This window comes from Sipha flava, unplaced genomic scaffold (assembly GCF_003268045.1).
Source record: "Sipha flava isolate LNK unplaced genomic scaffold, YSA_version1 164_pilon_pilon, whole genome shotgun sequence".
Taxonomy (NCBI): domain Eukaryota; kingdom Metazoa; phylum Arthropoda; class Insecta; order Hemiptera; family Aphididae; genus Sipha; species Sipha flava.
The window spans coordinates 711,431-732,564 of record NW_020271825.1 but is presented as its reverse complement, the minus strand read 5'-3'; the positions used below and the strand labels follow the sequence as shown (position 1 = coordinate 732,564).

Here is a 21,134-nt window from a genome sequence, read left to right as displayed (position 1 = left end):
AAATGAACCAACACCAATTCAACAGGGTAAAAAAAAAATTTCTAACTAAAGACAGTCCCAAACTCACGATGATAATGATATTCTAAAGGAAGCAACTGAAATTATGAAAAAGCCAAAAACCAATTTCGAACGCTTCGGTATTAAAATCTTTAAAAGCAGATTATTACAAAAGGCTACTGAAAATTGAGATTCGTAAATTAATAGCAAATATTACTGAAATGGACGAAATAAGCCACTGGTATATCTATTCAAGTACAAATACTTCATCATGCTCCACTCCATCAACTACTTTCGCTGAGAATCACATTTCTCCGACACCAAGCAAAGAGCCAGACAATTCAAGATTATTATAATTCATTCGATAGTTTGTTTTAAGTAATTATAATTATTTAATTTGTACTTTTATAGTTTCGTAAAACAGTATTGCAAACTACTATAAGCATCTTCCAAAAGAGAAAATCATATTTGAAACATAATAATATAACATGCGTACCTGAAGCTAAAAAACATAAGTGTGTATGCAGCACAAATGTATCTTTATGTATGATTTTTTAAACATAACAGGTAATTTTTCTATATAAAAATTGAATAACATTATAAATATTGGTGTTATAATATATATATTATTTATATAAGTTTCATGTTTTGATATTCACAGTTTTAATTTACTCATTGCAAATAGTGTCCTGTTTTTTTTTTTTTTTTTTTACATATGGTCATCCTACTTTAGTCTCATAAGTTACATATAAATATTTTTTTTTGACATTTGATAGTAATAAAAAAATGTCTTTCAAAATTTTCAGTGTTATTATGAATTTAAACACATTTTTAACACCAATATGAAATGCAAAAATAATGCTTGGTTTTAGAAACTTTATGATGAGTAAATATCTAGATTTTCATCATTACATCATCTGACAATATTAATTTGCACTGTAAACTATGTACAGCATAATTCGTATTTATCAGATGATTAGGTGGTGTTGGCAATTGAATAATCAGTATTTTAATTCAAACATAAAATAAATATGTAAAACAACAGTTAATTTTAAAAAAATTTAGATCAAGTTGGAAAATTAAATATTATACTATATCCTTTCAAAAGTATTTGAGAAGTATATTATTTTTATCTCCAATGAAATATTAATTTTGTTTTTGGTTGCTAACAAAAAATAAACCATGTATTTTTATTTAAAATGTATAGGTTTATTAATAATTACATTATAAATATAAACAAATATCAGTAGTATATTTAGAGATTAAAATTGAAGATTGCTGAAACAAGAAAATAATATTTTTAAATATTTATTCTTTGAAACAGTAATCAGTAACTAAAAAGAGTAGAACTTTTATAGTTGGCTTTGATTTTTTAATACATAATACACATAAGGCAGTGACTTCCTAGTTGTAAATAATTGACAAAATTATTTTAATCACTAGTTTAACAAATTTGACAAACACAAATCATAATATGGTATTGCTATCATTAGATTAGGTCTTAAGAATTGGCAATATTAATACTGTAAATTTATTAGTGTTTAATTCAAATAAGTATACAATTTTTTTTTTAAAATTATAGTTCTCTAAAACTATAGTTAAATTATTCATTAATTTGTTCGATTAATAATGTATGATTAGGCACTAAAATATACTTTGTTCGTTGTTACATAAAGGTAAATTCAAATAAAAAAAAAATCACAAAAAATATTTAAAAATAACAATGATTGGATACACGAGTTAACTAATAAATTTGTTAATAATTTTAAATAAATTCTTAAAATATAAGTAATATAAAATACCTGATACAAATTCATCAGTTTTATTAATATTGTTCAAAATATCACATAATTATTTTTCGATTTATGTAATTTAAAAAAAGATAAAATTATTAATAAAGATAAATATTGTAAATACTTTATTTTATGATTGATTTAGGTAATATTTATTTTTGATAAACAGAAACTGCAAATCAAAGATAAATATTAAATGTCGCAATAGAATTATTTCCTCTTTGAAGATTCAAGTAGTTTGATTCTAGCAGCTTTAACTGAACGTGGTGATTCTAAGTACCGTCTTTTTGTGCTGGAACAATTTATAAATCGTAATGTGAATAAATTATATATTAAGAAATAAGTTTTTCATATAAATGGGAAATATAGTTTACCTAGAACCAAAAATTCGATTATTTTTAGTAATTGGAGTGCGAGTTTGTAATGGACGGGAAGGTGTACGTTTCACTGGTGTATTTTGTGCTCGCAAGGGAACCAAATTGTTTAAAAAGTTTGACCAATAATCAGGGGATAGTTTCAGCATTTCTTCAACAACCTAAATAAAATGGTTATTTATAAGAAAAAAAATTATTATTAATATTTTGTTCATACATACTTTATTACTCAATTCACAATCAAAGTATAGATTTTCAGATTCTTCACTAGAATAACCAACAATAGTTGGACCAAATACTCTGGCTAAATTGCTAATGGGCATTTTACAATCTGGTGTTGCTGCAACTCTAAACAAATTTTTACAATAAAAAATGAACAAAATGAAAAAAAGATTTTAATTTTAAATTTTAACTAAAAGTATTTTATACTTTTGCAAATGTAATATTATGTAGGCTAAGGTGTTACGATTGGGTTGTGGTAATAGTGATATGGCTTGATATAATCTATGCTCAGTTTCATCTTTTGAATTTCTGACAGCATCCGTAAATGTTTTCCAATCATAATGGGGAATTAATGGATCATCAAGAGTTCTAAGGAAATCTTTTAAGCATCCACAAATAACATGAATATCAGTATCAGATAAATTAGGAACTCCTTTACGGAATTTTTCCTTCAGTGCTTTGACATCCTTTTCTGAGCCAGGTATCCGATACAATCCAACTGTATCAAATCCTCTCTGTTCTATTTCATTTACACAGTGAATTACTAATGCAGGTATCATTGGCCGGCCATTAACCATAGGTGAATAATCAGCAATTCGTCCCTAATAAGAGTGAAAAGCAAAATTATTATATATATAGAAAAAAAAGATATCACTTTTTATTCATAATTATTTACATTCAATTGATTTATTAGAACCAAAATGTATTACTTTTTAATATATGTTTTTTTTATGAATTACAATTTTTAACTAAAACAAACCAACTAATTAAATACTAATTTACTTAATATATAAGATAAATGTAGTAAAACTTACGCCATTTTTGTTTGGTGTACTTTTAACGGGAATACATGGCAAAGGAACTTTATCTTTGTGTTCCAAATGTGCTGTGGCTTTGCAGTCCAAGCATTTAACTACAACTCGATTGAATTTAACCCTAAAAATTAGTTACTTCTTAGTAATAAATATTGAAAACAATAACCTTAGAAAATAAAGGATCAAAAGAAAAATATAGCTTTCTATTTTTATATTTCACATTTACCAAGAAGTTTACTTTTAAAAAGATATATATACTTTTTATAATTTTTTTATTATAGATTTTCAAAAGGATTTCAGTATTTTTAAACAAAATAAAATTTAAAAAAATGACAATGGTATGATCTTAGAGCCAAATATAAAAACCTTTAACTCTTAGCTGCATGGGTGGATACAGATTGGGAGTGAAAAGAGCAAGTGCTAGGGGTAAGTTCTATCCCCGTTGGAAAAAAATATATAGAACTAAATAATATATAATAAAACAAATTATGACAGTTTCAGTACAATATTGTCACATTATATTTGGGGGTTCTAAGCCCTTCCCCTATGACATTCCTACATACGCCTATGATTAAATATATATGATTTTTCCTTTAAATGTCCCAACCATAAATAAATACTGGATTAACCTTTGCTTAGTTGCAAGTTGCTAACTAAACCACATAAAAATCTAAAAAAGTAAATTTTGTTAAGCATGTAATTTTCGAATAAAATGCAATATATTATATTGCAATTGAATTGACTATTAGTTTCTTACAACTATTTTTTTCTAAAATATGTTTATTAAAACTTGTTCTAAAAAATAACTACTAATGGTTCATTGAAATTCCAAATATAAACTGCATTAACGAAAACGTATAAATCATATATGAATTACTTTTTGCCACAAGGACCACATATTTCTGGAATGATGACGCTTTTTTGAGTAAAATTATGTGCTCTATTGTTCAATTTATTTAATGCAGAGCTTGAGTGAATTGTGTTGGGCACGTTTTGATTATTTTCATTACCATAAGGATCAGAGTCAAATGAATCTAAAGAATCTATAAAATGAATAAATTTAAAATACAAATAAAAATTTAACCTATATTATTGTATAACAATGTTTTAATAAGAAAAATTAGTTAATGATATTGTACCAGATATAGGTGGTGCACTTGGTGTTGGGAAAAGGCATAAAGGTTTGGTTTCAATAACGGATTTTGCACTTATGTTTTTAAATGGCTGCATTGTGACAGTAGTTGTGGCGACTATTTGAGTTGATGAAGTAGTTGTAGCAATCTGTGAAATGTTCAACTTAATATTATTATATAAGATTAGAAAAGAAGAAAATTAATATACATATTTTATTTTTTTTACAGATAAAATATATTACTTCAATTTCTTTTTTTATTCCATTAGTATTTGAAATTCCTGATGCCCTTTTTCTTTTAACTGTTCCAACTACTTCAGGATCCCAGCGGTCCACTGCATCTTCAAAATTCTTATCAGAGTCTAAACTATCTTCTACCCTCGAATAACTTATGTCAGATAATACTGATTCTAGAATATAGTAAATTGATATATTAGTTATTAAGTAAATATAAAAGCTAGTAGGTAAATAATTTATTTAATTATCTTCTTACCAGTAGTGTCTTGACGTGGAATTTGATCAAATCTTTCTGTTTCATATTGATATTCTGGAGAACCCGATCGATTAATGTTTGGATTGGCATTATTAAATAATCTATAAAAATTTTCAAGTTTCTGGGCCTAAGATAAAATTAAATATTATTGATTTTTTTGCTAGGAAATTTATTTTTATAAAATATATAATAGAGAATTATATTAGGGCTGTTAGTATGTGCATTTGGGATGTAGAAAATCAAGAAAAGTGGAGGTTTGAAACAAGGGTGATCAACCCCAAATAGTTGGGAGAAAGACAAAGGAAAAGAATTTTTATAAAATACAATAATTAAAATAATTATTATAATAACAACAACATCTTACCAAACTGTCTCGTTCAACTTCAGCGTGTCTTTTTTCTTTATTTGCTTCATCTAATAATCGATTGGAACTTTTAAGATTGTGCATAAGTCGTTCACACTCAATACGCATTTCCTCAAGTTTTTTTTTCATCAATTCTTTGTCGTTTCCATGGTCTTTAAATTGTACACTGAGTACATCTAAGGCTACGATTTTGGCTTTATAGTCTATATAAAATGTAAGTAAAAGTAAATAAATTCTTTATATGTGTACAGAATAAAAAGAAAATTTAGTTACCTCTTTCAACAGTTGTATCTAGTAAAGCCAACACATGTCTGAAGTGTTCGTCATACTTCATAGACAATAATGGTTCCATGGTTTTTGAAATAGTCAATTCCGTGTCTAAAATCATAAATTATATTTAAGGAATTTAATTGAAGGAAGAATTTAATTTACTTTGGTTAGAGGAAATATTTCCAAAGTACGCATTTTTGTAATTAAGGTTTAAGAATCTAAAACGAGAATTATAAGCTGGGAATATTGTTTTGTTGAATTATCGCCAGATAAAAATGATATCAAACATAGATAATAACAATAAATAAATAATAGTTCTTAGAAGATATCATATATATTCGTATGAATCATTAAATTAAATATTTGAATTCGATTATAATAAAAATAGATTTTTAATTTTATTTGGGAAATAATTAAAACATTATTTATAATTTTTGATAGTTAAAATAATTGTCTATCATCAACTTTTAGTATGAAATTTATTAGTTACAAATAATAACTTCAAAAAATTTTGCATTACATATATTTTAATTGAAATAAAAACGATGACTTCGATCGTTTTATAGAATTGACTTAGAATATACTTGACGACGAATTTTTAATTCGAAACCGGTCGTCCTATATAATAGTATTCCAGGCTGAGCATTTATTTATTTATTTTGTCTTCAATCAAAAACACGCAATTACAACAATTCGTTTTGCTTGTTCCAAATTATAGCTGCTCGAATAACCATATACCTATGTCATACACTATATAAATTAATTATAAGATTGTTCTAGATAAGTTAGATTGACCTCAACTCCTGGAACTAACAGTCTTAAACAAGCAAAAAGTAAATACTTAAGGATGGGTTTTTTTCTTTTTAAATTAATATATCAATATATAAGGTTACTGATCCAAAGTGTATTCAAAATAAGGAGACAAGTTTATACTAGAAAATAAATGTCAAGGATTGTATAAATAAATCGAACATTGTATTTATAAGTTAAATAAGATCAACAATTGTCCTGTTAGGTACCACTGACTAGTTAATTTATATAGTTATATTTATAATAACAATACATAATTTCACATGCTACTTTTTAGAAAAGTTAATGGTTTTAAAATATAACTTTTAAGTAATAAGTTATATTATAACATAATTTTATGAATATACAAAAGTTAAAAGAAATCTTGATAATGATAGCTAAAAAATATTTTATCCGTATAATATGAATACTTCAAAATAAATAGAAATAATTAATTTTAAAAGTCATTGGCATTATTTTTCTTAGGACCTTGTTTTGGCCTAGCTTACAAAGGTCAAATAATTTCAGTCATTTATATATATTTATCATATTGAATATAAAAATTAAGGTACTTAAAAAAATAAAACTTCATGGTTTTTAATGTTTTTATACATTTTTTCAATAAAAATCATCGATATTTACAACTTTTAAAATAACAAAAATGTATTGACTATAACGTTTGAATCAGAACAAATCAACAAAAATGTATAACGCGCAAAAGAATAATTCAAATAACACGCTACATTTTGCCAAGTTACCTTACAATGGGCCATCAGTTTAATGTTCAGTACAAGGCACAGAGTAGTACAGGAATGATGATCGATAATGTGTTCAAAGAAAACAACCATCAGGATTCGACGATTCAAAGTTTCAGTCTAAAAATGTACCATTAATTTTTTTACAAAAAATTTGTTTCTTTAATTTTATTAAAAATTATAATTACGTTTATTTAATGAGTGGTGTGGTAGAACTAATAATTTTCTCAAACTGTATGAAATTCCATAAAATTTATATGTGTAAATCATAATTAAGTGCAAGGGAATATAATAATGTAGGACAAGAATACGATTAAAAATTGGAAGTATTTTAATAATAATGTTTGATAAATATTTTTGTAAATATCAAGTAAGTACTGAAGTTTTGTTTAGTACAACATTATTTTATTTTAATTATTTGCAAACGTAATGCATAAAAATAAAAAAAATAATAATCAAAATAAAACTAATAAAAATGAATTAAGAATTTTTTAAAAATATATTTTTTTATAAATGGCAATAATGTTTTTGTTATACATTTTAAATAGTTTTTTCTCGAGAGTATAAAACGCAATTGCGCATGCGTGATTTTATTTTCAGTCCGGAGGCTCTAGATTTGAATCGATTCGTTTTTTATTGTTCAGCAACATCAGGTAGATAGATCCATAGATCGTAATTCAGTAACAGGAGTCCAACACAACTAACATTTAACCGAGTATTTAATAGACTAAAATATCCTGTCAAAAATGTGAGTAACAATAATTTTAATAATTAAATTAATAATAAATAAGATTAATATATTTTATAAATATTATATATATTTAAACATTTTATAGAACTGTTTTAATATTTAAATTTGTGTAATATCTCATTTATAATTTATATTATAAGTAATAAGTATGAATTTAGAATACATTTGAATATTTTATTTTAATGAAGATAAAAATATATTTGTAATTATATTTTATGGAAATTATTAAAATCTATTTTATAATGCAGTTATATTTAAACGTTAAAATGTTTAACTTTTAATTTTAATTCGATTATATTATGTGAATGCAAATTACAATATATGTTTTATAACAGTAAGTGATAATGTGTCAATAACACTAAAATTAATAAGAATACATCCCGAAATTACCAATGGAAATGTTAATTCGATACAATTGTTTCATAATTACCTATCAAAACTAAACGGAAAATAATGAAACATATTAAAAATGCATATAAAATAGTGTCCCTCACTTATTCAAGAATACTTTTTTTTTAGAAGTAAAATAAAAATATTTTTTATGAGTGTTAAATAAATAATAAAATAAGTAAACGAATATTTACCGAGAATTCGTGAATTGTTATGTATACGTATTATTATATTTTTAAAAAACAAAGAATTAAATATATAATTGAATATTGCTAATACATTAAAATTAAAGTGTTATTGTGGTTCGAAACATAAACGCAGTTTAAACGAATAAAACTAGAACAAATTATTTTATTACGAGAAATATTAAAAAGTCTCAATCGGGACAAGATATTATAAAATTGGAATAATACCTAATTGTTGGAATATTTTTATTTTGGACATGTATTTGACTGCAAATACAAAAAATAAAATAAAATAAAATAGCAAATACACTCGAAAACAATGATAAATATATATACATATATATTTAATAGAAAAAAAAAATACATGACTATATCATGTCAGAAGTAAAACCGTACACCGTAACTAATAGGTTAATAGCGACAGTAGAATGACCCTTCTGCATCTCTGCATAACACAAAATCACTGCTGTTTTCGAGGCCTTGAACTTCATATATTTTAACAAAATTAAGCAAGTTTAAAATAATTCTAAACATTTTGTAAATATTAATACTGTTTATTATTAAGTAAACAATGTAAAACGGTAAATTTAAAAATGTAATATATACATCGAAAATGGGTTGTCAGTTTGAATACAACTCTCTTAAGATATATATATATATATATATATAATTATAATTTATTTACCGTTTTTCTTCGAAGAAATTATGGTAGCAATGAAATTGGTTGCCTACATTTATCATAAGAAATATTATTATCTACGTACTTTAGTTTTAGTGTAAAGTGATGAATTACTATTGAACTACAATGTAAATAAATTATTTAATTTACACAAACAAAATAAAACTTATTAATATATAATTTTTGAAATCTATACCGAATGCTTTCATATATGGGGATTAAAGAAGAAGTAATAGAGAGCTGTTAGAAAAGAGCTGAATAATAAATAACTGTTAAACAATTTTAAGCATTATATGCCACCTGAATAAGGAATGTAAAAAAAAAATGTTGATAAATATATAAATAATATCAATAGCAGTAGAATCAGATCATTTTTATTTTGAGAATTTACATGGCATGTAAATCACCAACTTAATAAATATATTATCGAAGATGCTTATTATGCAATATTAGAGATAATAATTTTGTACTCGAATGCCTTGTGCCACCACAATTTAACCATTTTATAGAGTATATTATTATATTACACTAGGAAAATAAGTAGAACATATATTTATTTTATGTTAATACATAATATATTTACACCAAATATATGAATATAATGACACACCTAATTAAAATATTTAATGTTTTATAATTAATTATTATAAAATTATAATAAAATGAAAATAAAATTAGATTAATAACTTTTTTATTTATTTTAAAATTAACCATGTATAATAAAAATTAAATACTTAAAACTAATATTTAGATACATGAGTATAGAATCTGAAGATATATAAATATTTCTGATTTGTATGCACAATTTTATTATTCTTAATATGTATTGAATTCTCTATATGCACATAAAACTTCTATTATTTGATCATAAAAATAAGTAATTATTAGTAGTTTATTTAAAAATAAATATTTACATACAGAGTTCGAATTGAAAGAATTAAAGAGACATTAACAAGCTACATAAATGATTCTTAAAATATTAAGCAAGTTCTACGTGGTCACCAAGGTCGTAACTAGAAATTTTTTTCGGGAGGGGTCCAAGACATGTATATTGAAATTTTATTGAATCTAGATTTTAACTTTTAATATTTGGTTAAAAATAAGACAGAAAAAGATTTATTCTTCTTTTATCAAAATTAATATCATATTTTCATACGATATCATGATATAAAATTAAAGGTAGTCAATGATTAATTGGAGCTTAAGTCTTATTTTTGACTGAAATTATTTATTTTGGTATTAAAAATAAATAAGAGTTTTAAAGATTCCTAAAATATTGAAGAAATTTCCGGGGGGGGGGGGGGTCGGTCCAGATACCCTGGACCCCCCCAGATACGGCCTTGATTGTCACCATAACCTTTATTAACCTTTATCATTATTTATTTTCGTTTCATATTTTATTAAATTCGAAATTAGCTAATATATAATATATAATAATAAAAAGATTAATCAAATCAATAATGATAGTAAATCGATTTTTTTTTTTTTTTAAATGGAAACAATTAATGAAATATAATTAGGTATAAAAATAACAAATGTTTATATACTTATAGAAGGTATTCAATCAATTTATATCTAAGTCTTAATAAGACGCGGGTACAAGAGAGGCTATGAGAGCTGAAGCTCCCCTTGGAAATTAGGTAGAACCATATCGAACTTAGGTACTTAAAATAATTAAGAAATTAGACATAAGACTTTGTAAAAATCGACATGCGCAACAAATTATGACAGAAATTCACATTACTAGCCCCCTTTTTTATTTTCTAGATCTGCGTTTGGTCTCCATCACAGTTCAATCATTGCTTACACAATGAATTACATATTTTAAATTATAATATTAAAATTCCTATACAATTTTGGAATATTAGTTTTTTGGATAGAATTGATATTGGTAACATTGTTATGATTGTAGTTGGTATACCCTAAATTGTTATTATTCATTTTATATTAAGATAACGTGAAGTTGATTTAAAATGAATATTGTACCTATCTAAGGGTATTGAATGCATTTAGTTATCATACTTACTCTAATTATGTGTTAAAACTTACAAATATTGTGTTGGAAATTAGTATTTATATATTGGTCAATATTCTTGATTGTTAAAATTAACCTCAAGATGCTTTCAATAATTTCACGATTTAATTTATTTGAAAAGACGATTAAAAACAAACGTAGTTTATGGCAATGGGTTGATGACACATTTAACCGGCAAGTTTTCATATATAGAATAAAACAATACAAAGAAAATAATTTAAATCAGTTTTATTGTGATAAATATTATTTTGTTAAATGAAGTTTTGATGAAGAACGTACAAAGGAAATTGGTTCTAATTTGGCATGTGCTGAATGGCTTATGAAAAATGGTGCACAGGTGCGTTTTAAAGGTTGTAAAGAATTTGTTAGCCATTATGATTGTTTAACAACTGGACAAGATAGATCCATTAAACAGTTAAAAATTGAGCAAGTTTATGCTGGAAAAGAAGCTACTATATCACATATAGGATTTAATTACTTTAGTATGTATAAATTAATAAAATATTTTTAGGTAATTTTCTCTTATTTTCAATAATTTGCAGCATCTAGATCAATTAATTTTTGTGAGTAACAGTTATACAATGCATTTATTTCAAATAAAAGTTTAAGTAAAAGAAATATATTAATATTTTTAATTTTATATTTCAATTGGCTACTTTAATTGAATGAAAGTACAATTTAACCATAGTTCTGTATATTACAATTTTTTTATGGATCATAAAAATTTTATTCAAATATTTTTATTTAACTAATTCATTAATTATTATATAATAATTTTGCATTTAAATATGTATATTTTACACATACTTATTGTAAAATAATAATTACAGATTGTATATAATAAAAAATGAATGTTAAAAAAAATGTATATAGTTTTTTACCAAAATATTCATGATACATATAAATATTTATTATTTACTTTGTTTTAACTAAGTTAAACATTAACTATGTTTTTAGTTCAAAAAATTGAAATTATTTTTTAAATTTTTATTTAATAAATTTTTGTCAAAAAACAGTTTAGTTAATTAAATAGCTATTTGAATATATTTTTATTAAATTAGTATTATGAAAATATTGTTATTAACAAGTAGTGAGAAAACAACCAGACAGAATTTAATTTAATTTTACAACTTTTATATATATTATATACATTTTACAGAAGACTGTGAGAATATTTCTGATATAGCATTTGTTGGATGTCATACGATTAATAATAAGGCATTAAATAAACTTCAGATCTTAAAAAATTGTTTAACATCTTTAAAGATTAGTAGCTGTGTTAATATTTCTGATGAAGGAATATTAGACATAGAATATCTTCAGTAAGAATTAAACAAAAAAAAGGTTAATGAATTTATAATTTGTTAATATATTTTTACTTTTAGGTTATTGAATCATTTAGAATTGAAAAATATACAATTTAAAAATCAAATAAAAGTTATTGATCATCTTAAATCCAAGTTGCCACAATGCAATATAATATTTAGTGAGTAAAATAATAAAGATGAAAGAAGAAACTTCCAGTTATTTTGCTATTTTGATTGTATTTATTATTATTTATAATAAAAACTTTTTTTTGTGTTCATTTAAGTACTTAATAATAATAATTTAATTTTTAGTTGATGTACTCAAATAACATGAATAATAATTTATTTGTATAGTTTTTGAATAAAAAAAATTTGATTGATACTGTGTACACAATATATTTACCTTTTATACCATTTATATTTATAGATATTTCAGATATAGGCTAATATAATAAATATTTAAATATGCATTTTTAATGAAAATTTAATATTAGAATAAAAAGAAAAAACTTAATTTTTTCCTGATGTTTCCATTGAAAACTATGTATTGCAATAGTTATTAATATAAGTAATGAAAAAATATCTAAATTATTTATTCTTAACTAGTTAAAGTTAAATAGTAGTTTGATTAAATAAATATAAAATAGTATACTAAAAACTATTATGAAAATCTAATAACAGAAATTTGAAAGCAAGCTGATATGTTTTACAAAATTAAAACAATTGTTTTTTATCGGTTTTCCGAACATAAATCTATAGAATGTAGTAAAACTATGATTTAATCAATAAGTTATTGAAAATATTTAAACAATATAAATTATTATGTCTATAATCGTAAATTTTTAATATAACTTATATATTTGTCTTGTTTTTTATACAAGCACTATATTTATTATGACTATGCAGGAATGCTAGTTCTTAAATATATTACATTAATAGCTTTTTATTTATTAACAGAAAAATCATGAAACGTAAACTAATAAGTTCAAGATGGAAATGTATGGTTATTATTTCAATTATATGTTCAACATTGAACACTGTAATATTTGGAGGTATGAGTAGTTTATTTTAAATTTAAATTATTATTATTATTAAAAAATTAATTGGATTTTTACAAAATAATTAATTATAATTTCAAGTGTTATATTATAATTTCAGTTCCATTAAGTATGCCATATTCGAATCATGAAAATATTAAAAATGAATATTTTATAACAGAAAAATCACAAGATAAAAACATTCTTGTTGATCCTAACTGTATAGTTAATGGTTCAAAATATGTAAAAGGTGAAAATGTACCTGGAGCAGGTCCATGTGAAGAATGTGTTTGTCAACCACCTAATGTTATTTGTTCAATGATTAAATGTCCAATTAATAGTGGTTGTATAACGATTCAGTTACCAAATAAATGCTGTCCAAATTACAAATGTGGTAATAACTTGTATTTAATTATCATTTATAAGATGAAAGTAAAATTATTAAATAACTAGCTAAAATTGGTTTTTTTTTCTGTAGATTGCGAACATAAAGGTGTACAGTATAATAACGGAGAGAAAATTAATAAATCTGATGAATCTGCTTGTAGAGTTTGTTTTTGTAATGGTGGAGAAATTGTATGTACTTCTATTGTATGTTACACTCGAAATGATTGTCAAGGATATTATTTACCAGGGGATTGTTGTCCAAAATATGATAATTGTTCATTAACCTCAATAGGTATTTATAAATTAAACAATAACTATAATAAAATATTCTTCCTATTCATATGAAATATTATTTTACTAGATACAGAACTTAAATCAAAGGTACCCATATATTTAGAAAAATCAAATAGAAATAATAATTATTGGTCACATAGCACTGAACAAAATTATAATGAAGACAGTATTTGGAAAAGAGATACAGCAGAAAGTCAGAAGTATGAATTGCCTACAGTTCCAAACACTGTAACAATGCTATCAACAGTGGTCAACCCTAAAAAAGTATCTGGACAAATAAGCACATCATTACCGCCAAATAATACATTTGAAGAATTAGATGCTTCAACATCAAGTTCCATAATAGAAAATTATACTATATTTAATGAGCCCAATAAAGAAATTACTACCCTAGAAAACTTAATTAAAGCAAATGATTTCAATGTCACTGAAAATTCAAAAATTTCTTTTTTAGGTTACGAAATTGATAATTTAACAGCAAATGAAGAAATTACAGAATCATACTTGAAAACAAATGAAACTTTAGAAACAATGTTTGAAGATTTATTTGATTATACAACAGAAATTGATAATTCTGTAGTTATAACATATATAAATGGTACAGAAACTATTATAGATGTAACAGAAGCACCTACTACTGAAGGAAATATTAATGCATCAACTGAAATGACTAGTACACAGGTTGAGATTTTTGATCCTAAGGATTTAAGATTAGATTTAGAACAAGGGATGATTGAATTCTCTACTAATATACCTGAGTTAGATGTGACCATAGAAGCAGATTATGAAGATTCAAGAGAAGCAACTACACCAAGAACACCGGATAAATCAACAGTTGGTACACCAGATAAATTGGTAGTGAATGGTTCACCAAAAATGATGAAAGGTCTAATTAGCACTGAAACAACATTTACTGACTTAGAAGATACAACAGATATGTTTGGACCAAATTTTGATTATCAATCTTATAAGACACAATCCCATCAAATCTCGTCAAACTCAGATACCATTGAATCTCAAATTACAGAATTAAATAATAAAATATTTATCCCAAATTCAAAAATTATAAACAAATATCAGAAAACCACTGAATCTCCTCATATTGAACTATTAAGCCAGCCATACTCAGATACAAAAAGTATTGAAAATACTACTTTAAATAAAGAACTAAAAGTAGAAAATATTGCTGTAACAATAAGCAATGTTACAGAAACAGTAAATACCACTAATTTTATTGAATTAGAAACAAACAGTACTGAATGTGGAAATAATAGCTGTACTGGTCATTCAAAACTAAATGATAAACTATTAGAAACCACTGCAACTACTCCTTTTATTATAGAGACCAAAGTATTATCTAATCAAGACTCTCCTAGATTAGTTATAAAAAAAATGCCTTATCCCAAAGAATATCCAGAAGAATTTGAAACAATTCAAAACGGACCATCGTTAACTATAACAAAAAGAACGTATACCAGCATACCAGATATAGTTTATACAACAACAACGATGATCACATTGCCGACTTTAGAATTAATTTATAAAGCTGATAAAGAAATTGAAAAATATTTAGCTAATATGCAGTCAACAAATATTAAACCAAGTAATACTTTAAGTCCACTCAGAAATATATCAACTTTAAACTCAACTTGAAAGCTTTTATTTTTGGTAAAAATTGAAATTTAAGTTAGTTTAAATATATTGTAATTGTAAATATATTATAATTTTTTTACATAGATTTAAATTTTTGGTATTCTTTATTAAAAGTACCTACATAAATTTTAGTTTATATAGATACAATAAATAATGATATAAAATGCATATAACCTATTTGTAGATTGAAGGAAACTTTAAAATGTAGAGCTGATAGTAAGTAATATTACACAATGTCATTAGGTACAACCAAAATACTTTTGTTTTAAATTTAATTCTTATAAGAAAAGGTAATTAACTTTAAGGTATAATATGATACTTAATATGATTTTTAATTTAATGATTTCCAATGAGTTTTTTTCAGTAGAAAGTTGATAATCTGATTATCCAGTGTTCAAACTCAGAATATTATTGAAAAATTGATAAAATAATAATTGTTGTTTCATCTATGATTTTGTGTAATATTTTTATTAATGCTTTCAACTAGATATATAAATAAACTCATTAATTAATTAAATTATAATTTATAAGACATATCTAATAATCTGTCTTAAATAAATTATTTTTAACTAAGTAATACATTTATAGATAAATAAATTCATTCAATTATTTTAAATTTCAACTACACATCCAAAAATATTACAATATATGAAAATAATTTATGTGTATAGCTGTAATGATGTTAAATATAATGATTCAACAGAATTACTTAAAATAGTAAAAAATAAATAAATATAATTTATAATAATGAATACTTATTGTAATTAATTAGGTACATATATATAATTGAGAAATATACATTTTAACAAGCAATTATTTATAATTGGGGATATAAGTTACCTAAATATTGAATAGTAAAAATGTACTACTTTATTTGTATTTAATGTTTCTATTAACAATGGTTTATTTATTAATAAACAAAAAAAAAATGTCAAATGAATTATGTATTGATTGAGTATAGTTACTTTGAAAACTAAATACTAATTAAAAAAATAATATATATATATTACCAAATACTTAGCCTAGAGTATTATCATATTTGTAAAGTATAACCGGTTTCAAATTAAAAATTAAAAATGCAAAATATTTGAAGTCAATAAAATCTTGGCTGAATAGGAAAAAATAAAGAAATAATCTGAGGAAAATTTGTCAGGTTAGGTAAGGGTTACTTCATAAACTGTATATACCCGATGATGAATTTTTAATTTGAAATTGGTCATATTTTACAAATATAATAATATTCCATACTAATCATTTATTTATTTGTACATCATTATACAAGTATTAATTAACCATTTGCTAATTATTATTTAAATTTTAAAAAAGTAAATTAAAAAATTACAATAACTTCTCTATAATTAGAATATTAAATTTTATAACCAACCATATCGACCCAAAATTTTAAATAATATAATTGTCTGTTATCACAGTATTACCACGATTATATAAACATAACTCTATAATGTAATATGGTTCTTTATAATTGTAAGTATTACCTCTCTGGCATAACCATGATTTAGTTATTTTTATTATATTATCTTCATGTCATTTTCGATTTTTTGATTGTATACATATACACATATAAATAAATACCTAATATATCTATTATAATTAAATATTATACTACCCTATATTTGAATTGTTGAGCTATAGTTTAGCAGAAATTTATACTAATAAAAAAATATATGATATATTCATAAGAATAATTTCAAATTATATTCATTTCATTATAAAGGTATTAAAAAATTTTATTAAATATTCATCCATTTTTTATTTTATAGATGTATGTTGATACTATTCAAATAGTAATTTAACAAATGGTAAGAAATGTTAAGGTTAGAAAACTCTTGGTATGGAATCTAATGGTTTCTTTTTTCTTTTTTGCATTTTTAGAATAATACATAATACTGTACAATCAATATGGTAAGGAATGTATGATTGCATTGCACTGATATACCTACATTAAATTTTAAATAACTATTTTAATTATTAATTAAGTATTTTCTCATTTTTTTTTTTTAACAAAAATTAAAATTTCTAGGTACAAATTTTATTGTAGGATTTTACGGACTAAAAAAAGATTAATAAATCATTAAATCATAAATTTGTAAATACACAAGTTATTTCATCGAAAAAATGTCAAAATATCTATGAGCAAAGCCGTATCTGGGGGAGGGGGGGATCTAGGGTGCCTGGACCCTCTCTTAACTTCTTCAATATTTTACAAATGCTTAAAATAATTATTTATTTTTAATACCAATATAATATTTTCAGTCAAAAATGACTTAAGGTCCAATTAATCATTGACTGCTTTAGTTTTATATCATAATATCATATGAAAATATGATATTAATTTTAATAAAAGAAGATTAAATCTTTTTCTGTCTTATTTTTAACCAAATATCAAAAGTTAAAATCTAAATTCAATGAAATTACAATATAAATGTTTTGGACCCCTCCCAAAAACAATTTATAGATACGGTCTTGTCTAGGATACCACACTGTTTAAAAATATACTATCTATTGAGCTTTTGAGAATGTCCACCAAAAAGTTTGTAGAAATTAAATATTCTGGGATTTGCACATATTATATTAATAAATAATAAATATATAATAAACTATTATTATTACTTAATTCCAATCAATAACTTTAAAGGATTGTGAATTATAATGATGTAATCAATATGGAAGATACTTATTATAGTTTGGTCAATGGTTAATACTGCATTAAATTAATTGTTTAAGTTCTTGTTGATTGTAAATATCCAATAATAAAAAATTAACATTGATATAATGGTTTTATAATTTATTAAACAAAGTAGGTAAGGTATTGATTATTTTTTTATATTTTTGTTAAAGGAAATCACCAGATGTGTCTAAGAATGACTTCGCTCAAACAAGTAACAATCTAGACTTTTAAGGAAAATCGCATTACAATATGGAAACACAAAATAATCTTACTAAATGTTTCAAAGTATAACAGACAATAAGAAACATATTTAATTTCATATTTTTTAAACAAGTTTAGCAGAATGAAAGTATACAGTTCTGATTAAATTTAAATGTTTTACTTACTAGACAAGGACTGTGGTGTATCCAACGGTTTGAAAGTAGTATTGTATAAGTTTGGATTTATTGATTCATAATCGAAGGAGGTTAAAAGTACTCTATTAAATGATAACTAATGAAAATAGTAAACAAAACAAATAAATAATTAAATAAATACGATTACGGTTTTAAAAACTAATATTAAGTACACGTTTAAATGTAGAAAAATGTATTAACTATGTACTGTATATTTATTATGTACAACTAAGACAATTTAAACACTTGCATTTTGTCGTGTGTGGAACACAATAGTACACATCAAATCATTTACGTACGTTGTAGCCAGTAGGTACGATCGTCGGGCCAAGATTACTGATTCGCAAGTTTCGAAAAATAACCGTCGTAAGCAATCAGTGTGACCAACATGTCTTTTGTATAATTTTATGTGTAGCATAATATAGTATAATATAGTGTCATTAATCACATTATACTGTGCTTATGATATTGACAGGGGCGGGTTTTATCACTAACCAAGGGAAGGGCTAATGGAGGTTTAAGAATTTAGTTAGTTGGTTTTTTAAATCTATATAAAATTTTAAACTACAAAATATGTTTTCGAGTCCCTCATAAGTAAGTCATTTTTTTTACAATAATGACAAAGTTTCAATAGTAATGTAACTATTTATTTGTAACTATTGGTGTTAATTTTAATCTGAAACCATTTTAAAATATAGGTAAATACATATAATTAACAACAAAAGTGAGCTATTTATTTATAAAAAAAATATATAAAATAGGTACCAAATTCATCAATGACCATTGACGATATTTTATTATAATTATTAATATATAATAATACTTTGCTTTGTAAAATAGATAGCTTAGTCCCAAGGGGAGGGGCTAATGCCCCCTTAGCCACCCTCTTAAACCCGCCCGTGGGTCTTGGGTCAGTATTCCCGAAATGTGATAACGATATGTATAACAATCCGTGGAATTACCTCATGTATTTATGCCACGGACTAATATAGACTCCTCTTGTAGATTGTGAATGGTAAGCAAATAAGGGCCATTAATTTGAGCGAATGATGAAGCGACCCCAAATTCTACAATATTTAGGCGAATTTGTACACATCGTTTGAGCGAAACTTATACAAACAGCTATTACATCTAAGTTTTAACACAACACAATAATAATAATAGGTAGTGGTTTTAATAAATCATTAGTTTTAGGCTCAAATAGGTATTTACTAAAATAATATACCTATAAAATACCTATGTAAATGAATAAATTAAAAATGTTGTTTGACGTTAATTCGTATTGTTGAGTGGAATGAAACGAAATGAAAACCTAAATACGCCACTGATATGTGTATTGTACAATTTGTTTTGAATTAAAAATTCATCATCTGGTATGCATAAAGTCAATAAAATCGCGACTGAATATGAAAATATAAAGGAAGGAATGCATTGAGAATAATTGGTTATTTTAATATAGAAGTAATTTATTTTAATAGGAGAGGTTATTTGAAATAAATTCTTATTAGACATACGAGTAGATATGTTAAAAAAAAAATACTTTGGTTGTTTTTATAATTCGTTTACTATATATATAAAAACGACTTTATTAAAAATTACATAAAGTAGACTGCTCACCATGTGACTTGCCAATTAGACACAATTTACCACTCATTAAAATGTTTATATAGCACTTTTTTAGGACAAAACATAATAAATCTTAATAACTACAATTATGGAATGCAAATAAATTATAAATAAATAAATAAATTATAATATTATATATATTTTATTATAATAAATAAATTATAAATATAAGATATTTCTTTTATAACCGTTTTGTACATTTAAAATATCATTAAAATTATTTCATTGTGTGTGTGTATGTGTAACTATTCTAAAACTGAATTAATGTAAATATTATTTTATGAATTTTATATTTCTAAGTCTGTATTGATATAAAAATGTATATTATGGATATTCTTTAAATGATGTTTGGCAAAGCCCCTTCTAAACTTTGCTCTACAAACTGTCTGCAACCTTTAAAACTTAGGCCAATTTACGCTACTGTTAAATTCTGATTATAAATAATGTAGTCATGCCGAGTAGAACTGTTATTCGTTATACAATTTGAATATGAACTCTGCAATCATTGCAAACCCAATTCACAATCTAATAAGTATGCCAGTGAGACTAGGTCTTGTAATTGAGCATTAATATTATAGTATGTAATTATTATTTAATATTGCAATGTTTATAAATGCACAGAACATATTATTACCAAACATTTAAAATTGGTTAGTAAAATTGAAATTCTTATAAATTCATCAGTCAGTATACTCTTTTTTT

At 23.9% G+C, this 21,134-nt stretch overlaps 3 protein-coding genes across 6 annotated transcripts; 2 read left to right on the top strand and 1 right to left on the bottom strand.

Moving 5' to 3' along the window:
* Positions 1-1,919: 1,919 nt before the first annotated feature.
* On the bottom strand, positions 1,920-19,134 carry LOC112679529 (rac GTPase-activating protein 1-like). 3 transcript variants are annotated; one of them, XM_025549374.1, is made up of 13 exons: positions 18,798-19,134; positions 7,008-7,124; positions 5,464-5,568; positions 5,191-5,393; positions 4,827-4,953; positions 4,577-4,743; positions 4,341-4,497; positions 4,079-4,244; positions 3,202-3,322; positions 2,594-2,988; positions 2,386-2,512; positions 2,165-2,325; positions 1,920-2,082 (listed from the first exon to the last, which is right to left on the bottom strand). In XM_025549374.1, the coding sequence occupies exons 3-13, from the start codon at positions 5,540-5,542 to the stop codon at positions 2,001-2,003; spliced, it is 1,785 nt and encodes a 594-aa protein (XP_025405159.1). In that variant the 5' UTR covers positions 5,543-5,568; positions 7,008-7,124; positions 18,798-19,134; the 3' UTR covers positions 1,920-2,000. The 3 variants fall into 3 exon arrangements, with proteins under 3 accessions (XP_025405159.1, XP_025405158.1, XP_025405160.1); XM_025549373.1 differs by lacking the exon at positions 7,008-7,124; XM_025549375.1 differs by lacking the exon at positions 7,008-7,124 and having other exon boundaries at positions 4,341-4,482; positions 18,798-19,133.
* Positions 7,204-15,753, top strand: LOC112679527. Of its 2 annotated transcripts, XM_025549372.1 has the most exons (6): positions 7,204-7,374; positions 7,605-7,752; positions 13,309-13,403; positions 13,510-13,782; positions 13,867-14,067; positions 14,137-15,753. In XM_025549372.1, the coding sequence occupies exons 3-6, from the start codon at positions 13,316-13,318 to the stop codon at positions 15,720-15,722; spliced, it is 2,148 nt and encodes a 715-aa protein (XP_025405157.1). In that variant the 5' UTR covers positions 7,204-7,374; positions 7,605-7,752; positions 13,309-13,315; the 3' UTR covers positions 15,723-15,753. The 2 variants fall into 2 exon arrangements, with proteins under 2 accessions (XP_025405157.1, XP_025405156.1); XM_025549371.1 differs by lacking the exons at positions 7,204-7,374; positions 7,605-7,752 and adding an exon at positions 12,443-12,530.
* LOC112679530 (ATP synthase subunit s, mitochondrial-like) lies at positions 10,986-12,564 on the top strand. The gene is made up of 4 exons (XM_025549376.1): positions 10,986-11,218; positions 11,306-11,526; positions 12,204-12,366; positions 12,430-12,564. Exons 1-4 carry the CDS (start codon positions 11,127-11,129, stop codon positions 12,536-12,538), a joined length of 585 nt encoding a protein of 194 aa, XP_025405161.1. The 5' UTR covers positions 10,986-11,126; the 3' UTR covers positions 12,539-12,564.
* Positions 19,135-21,134: the final 2,000 nt, after the last annotated feature.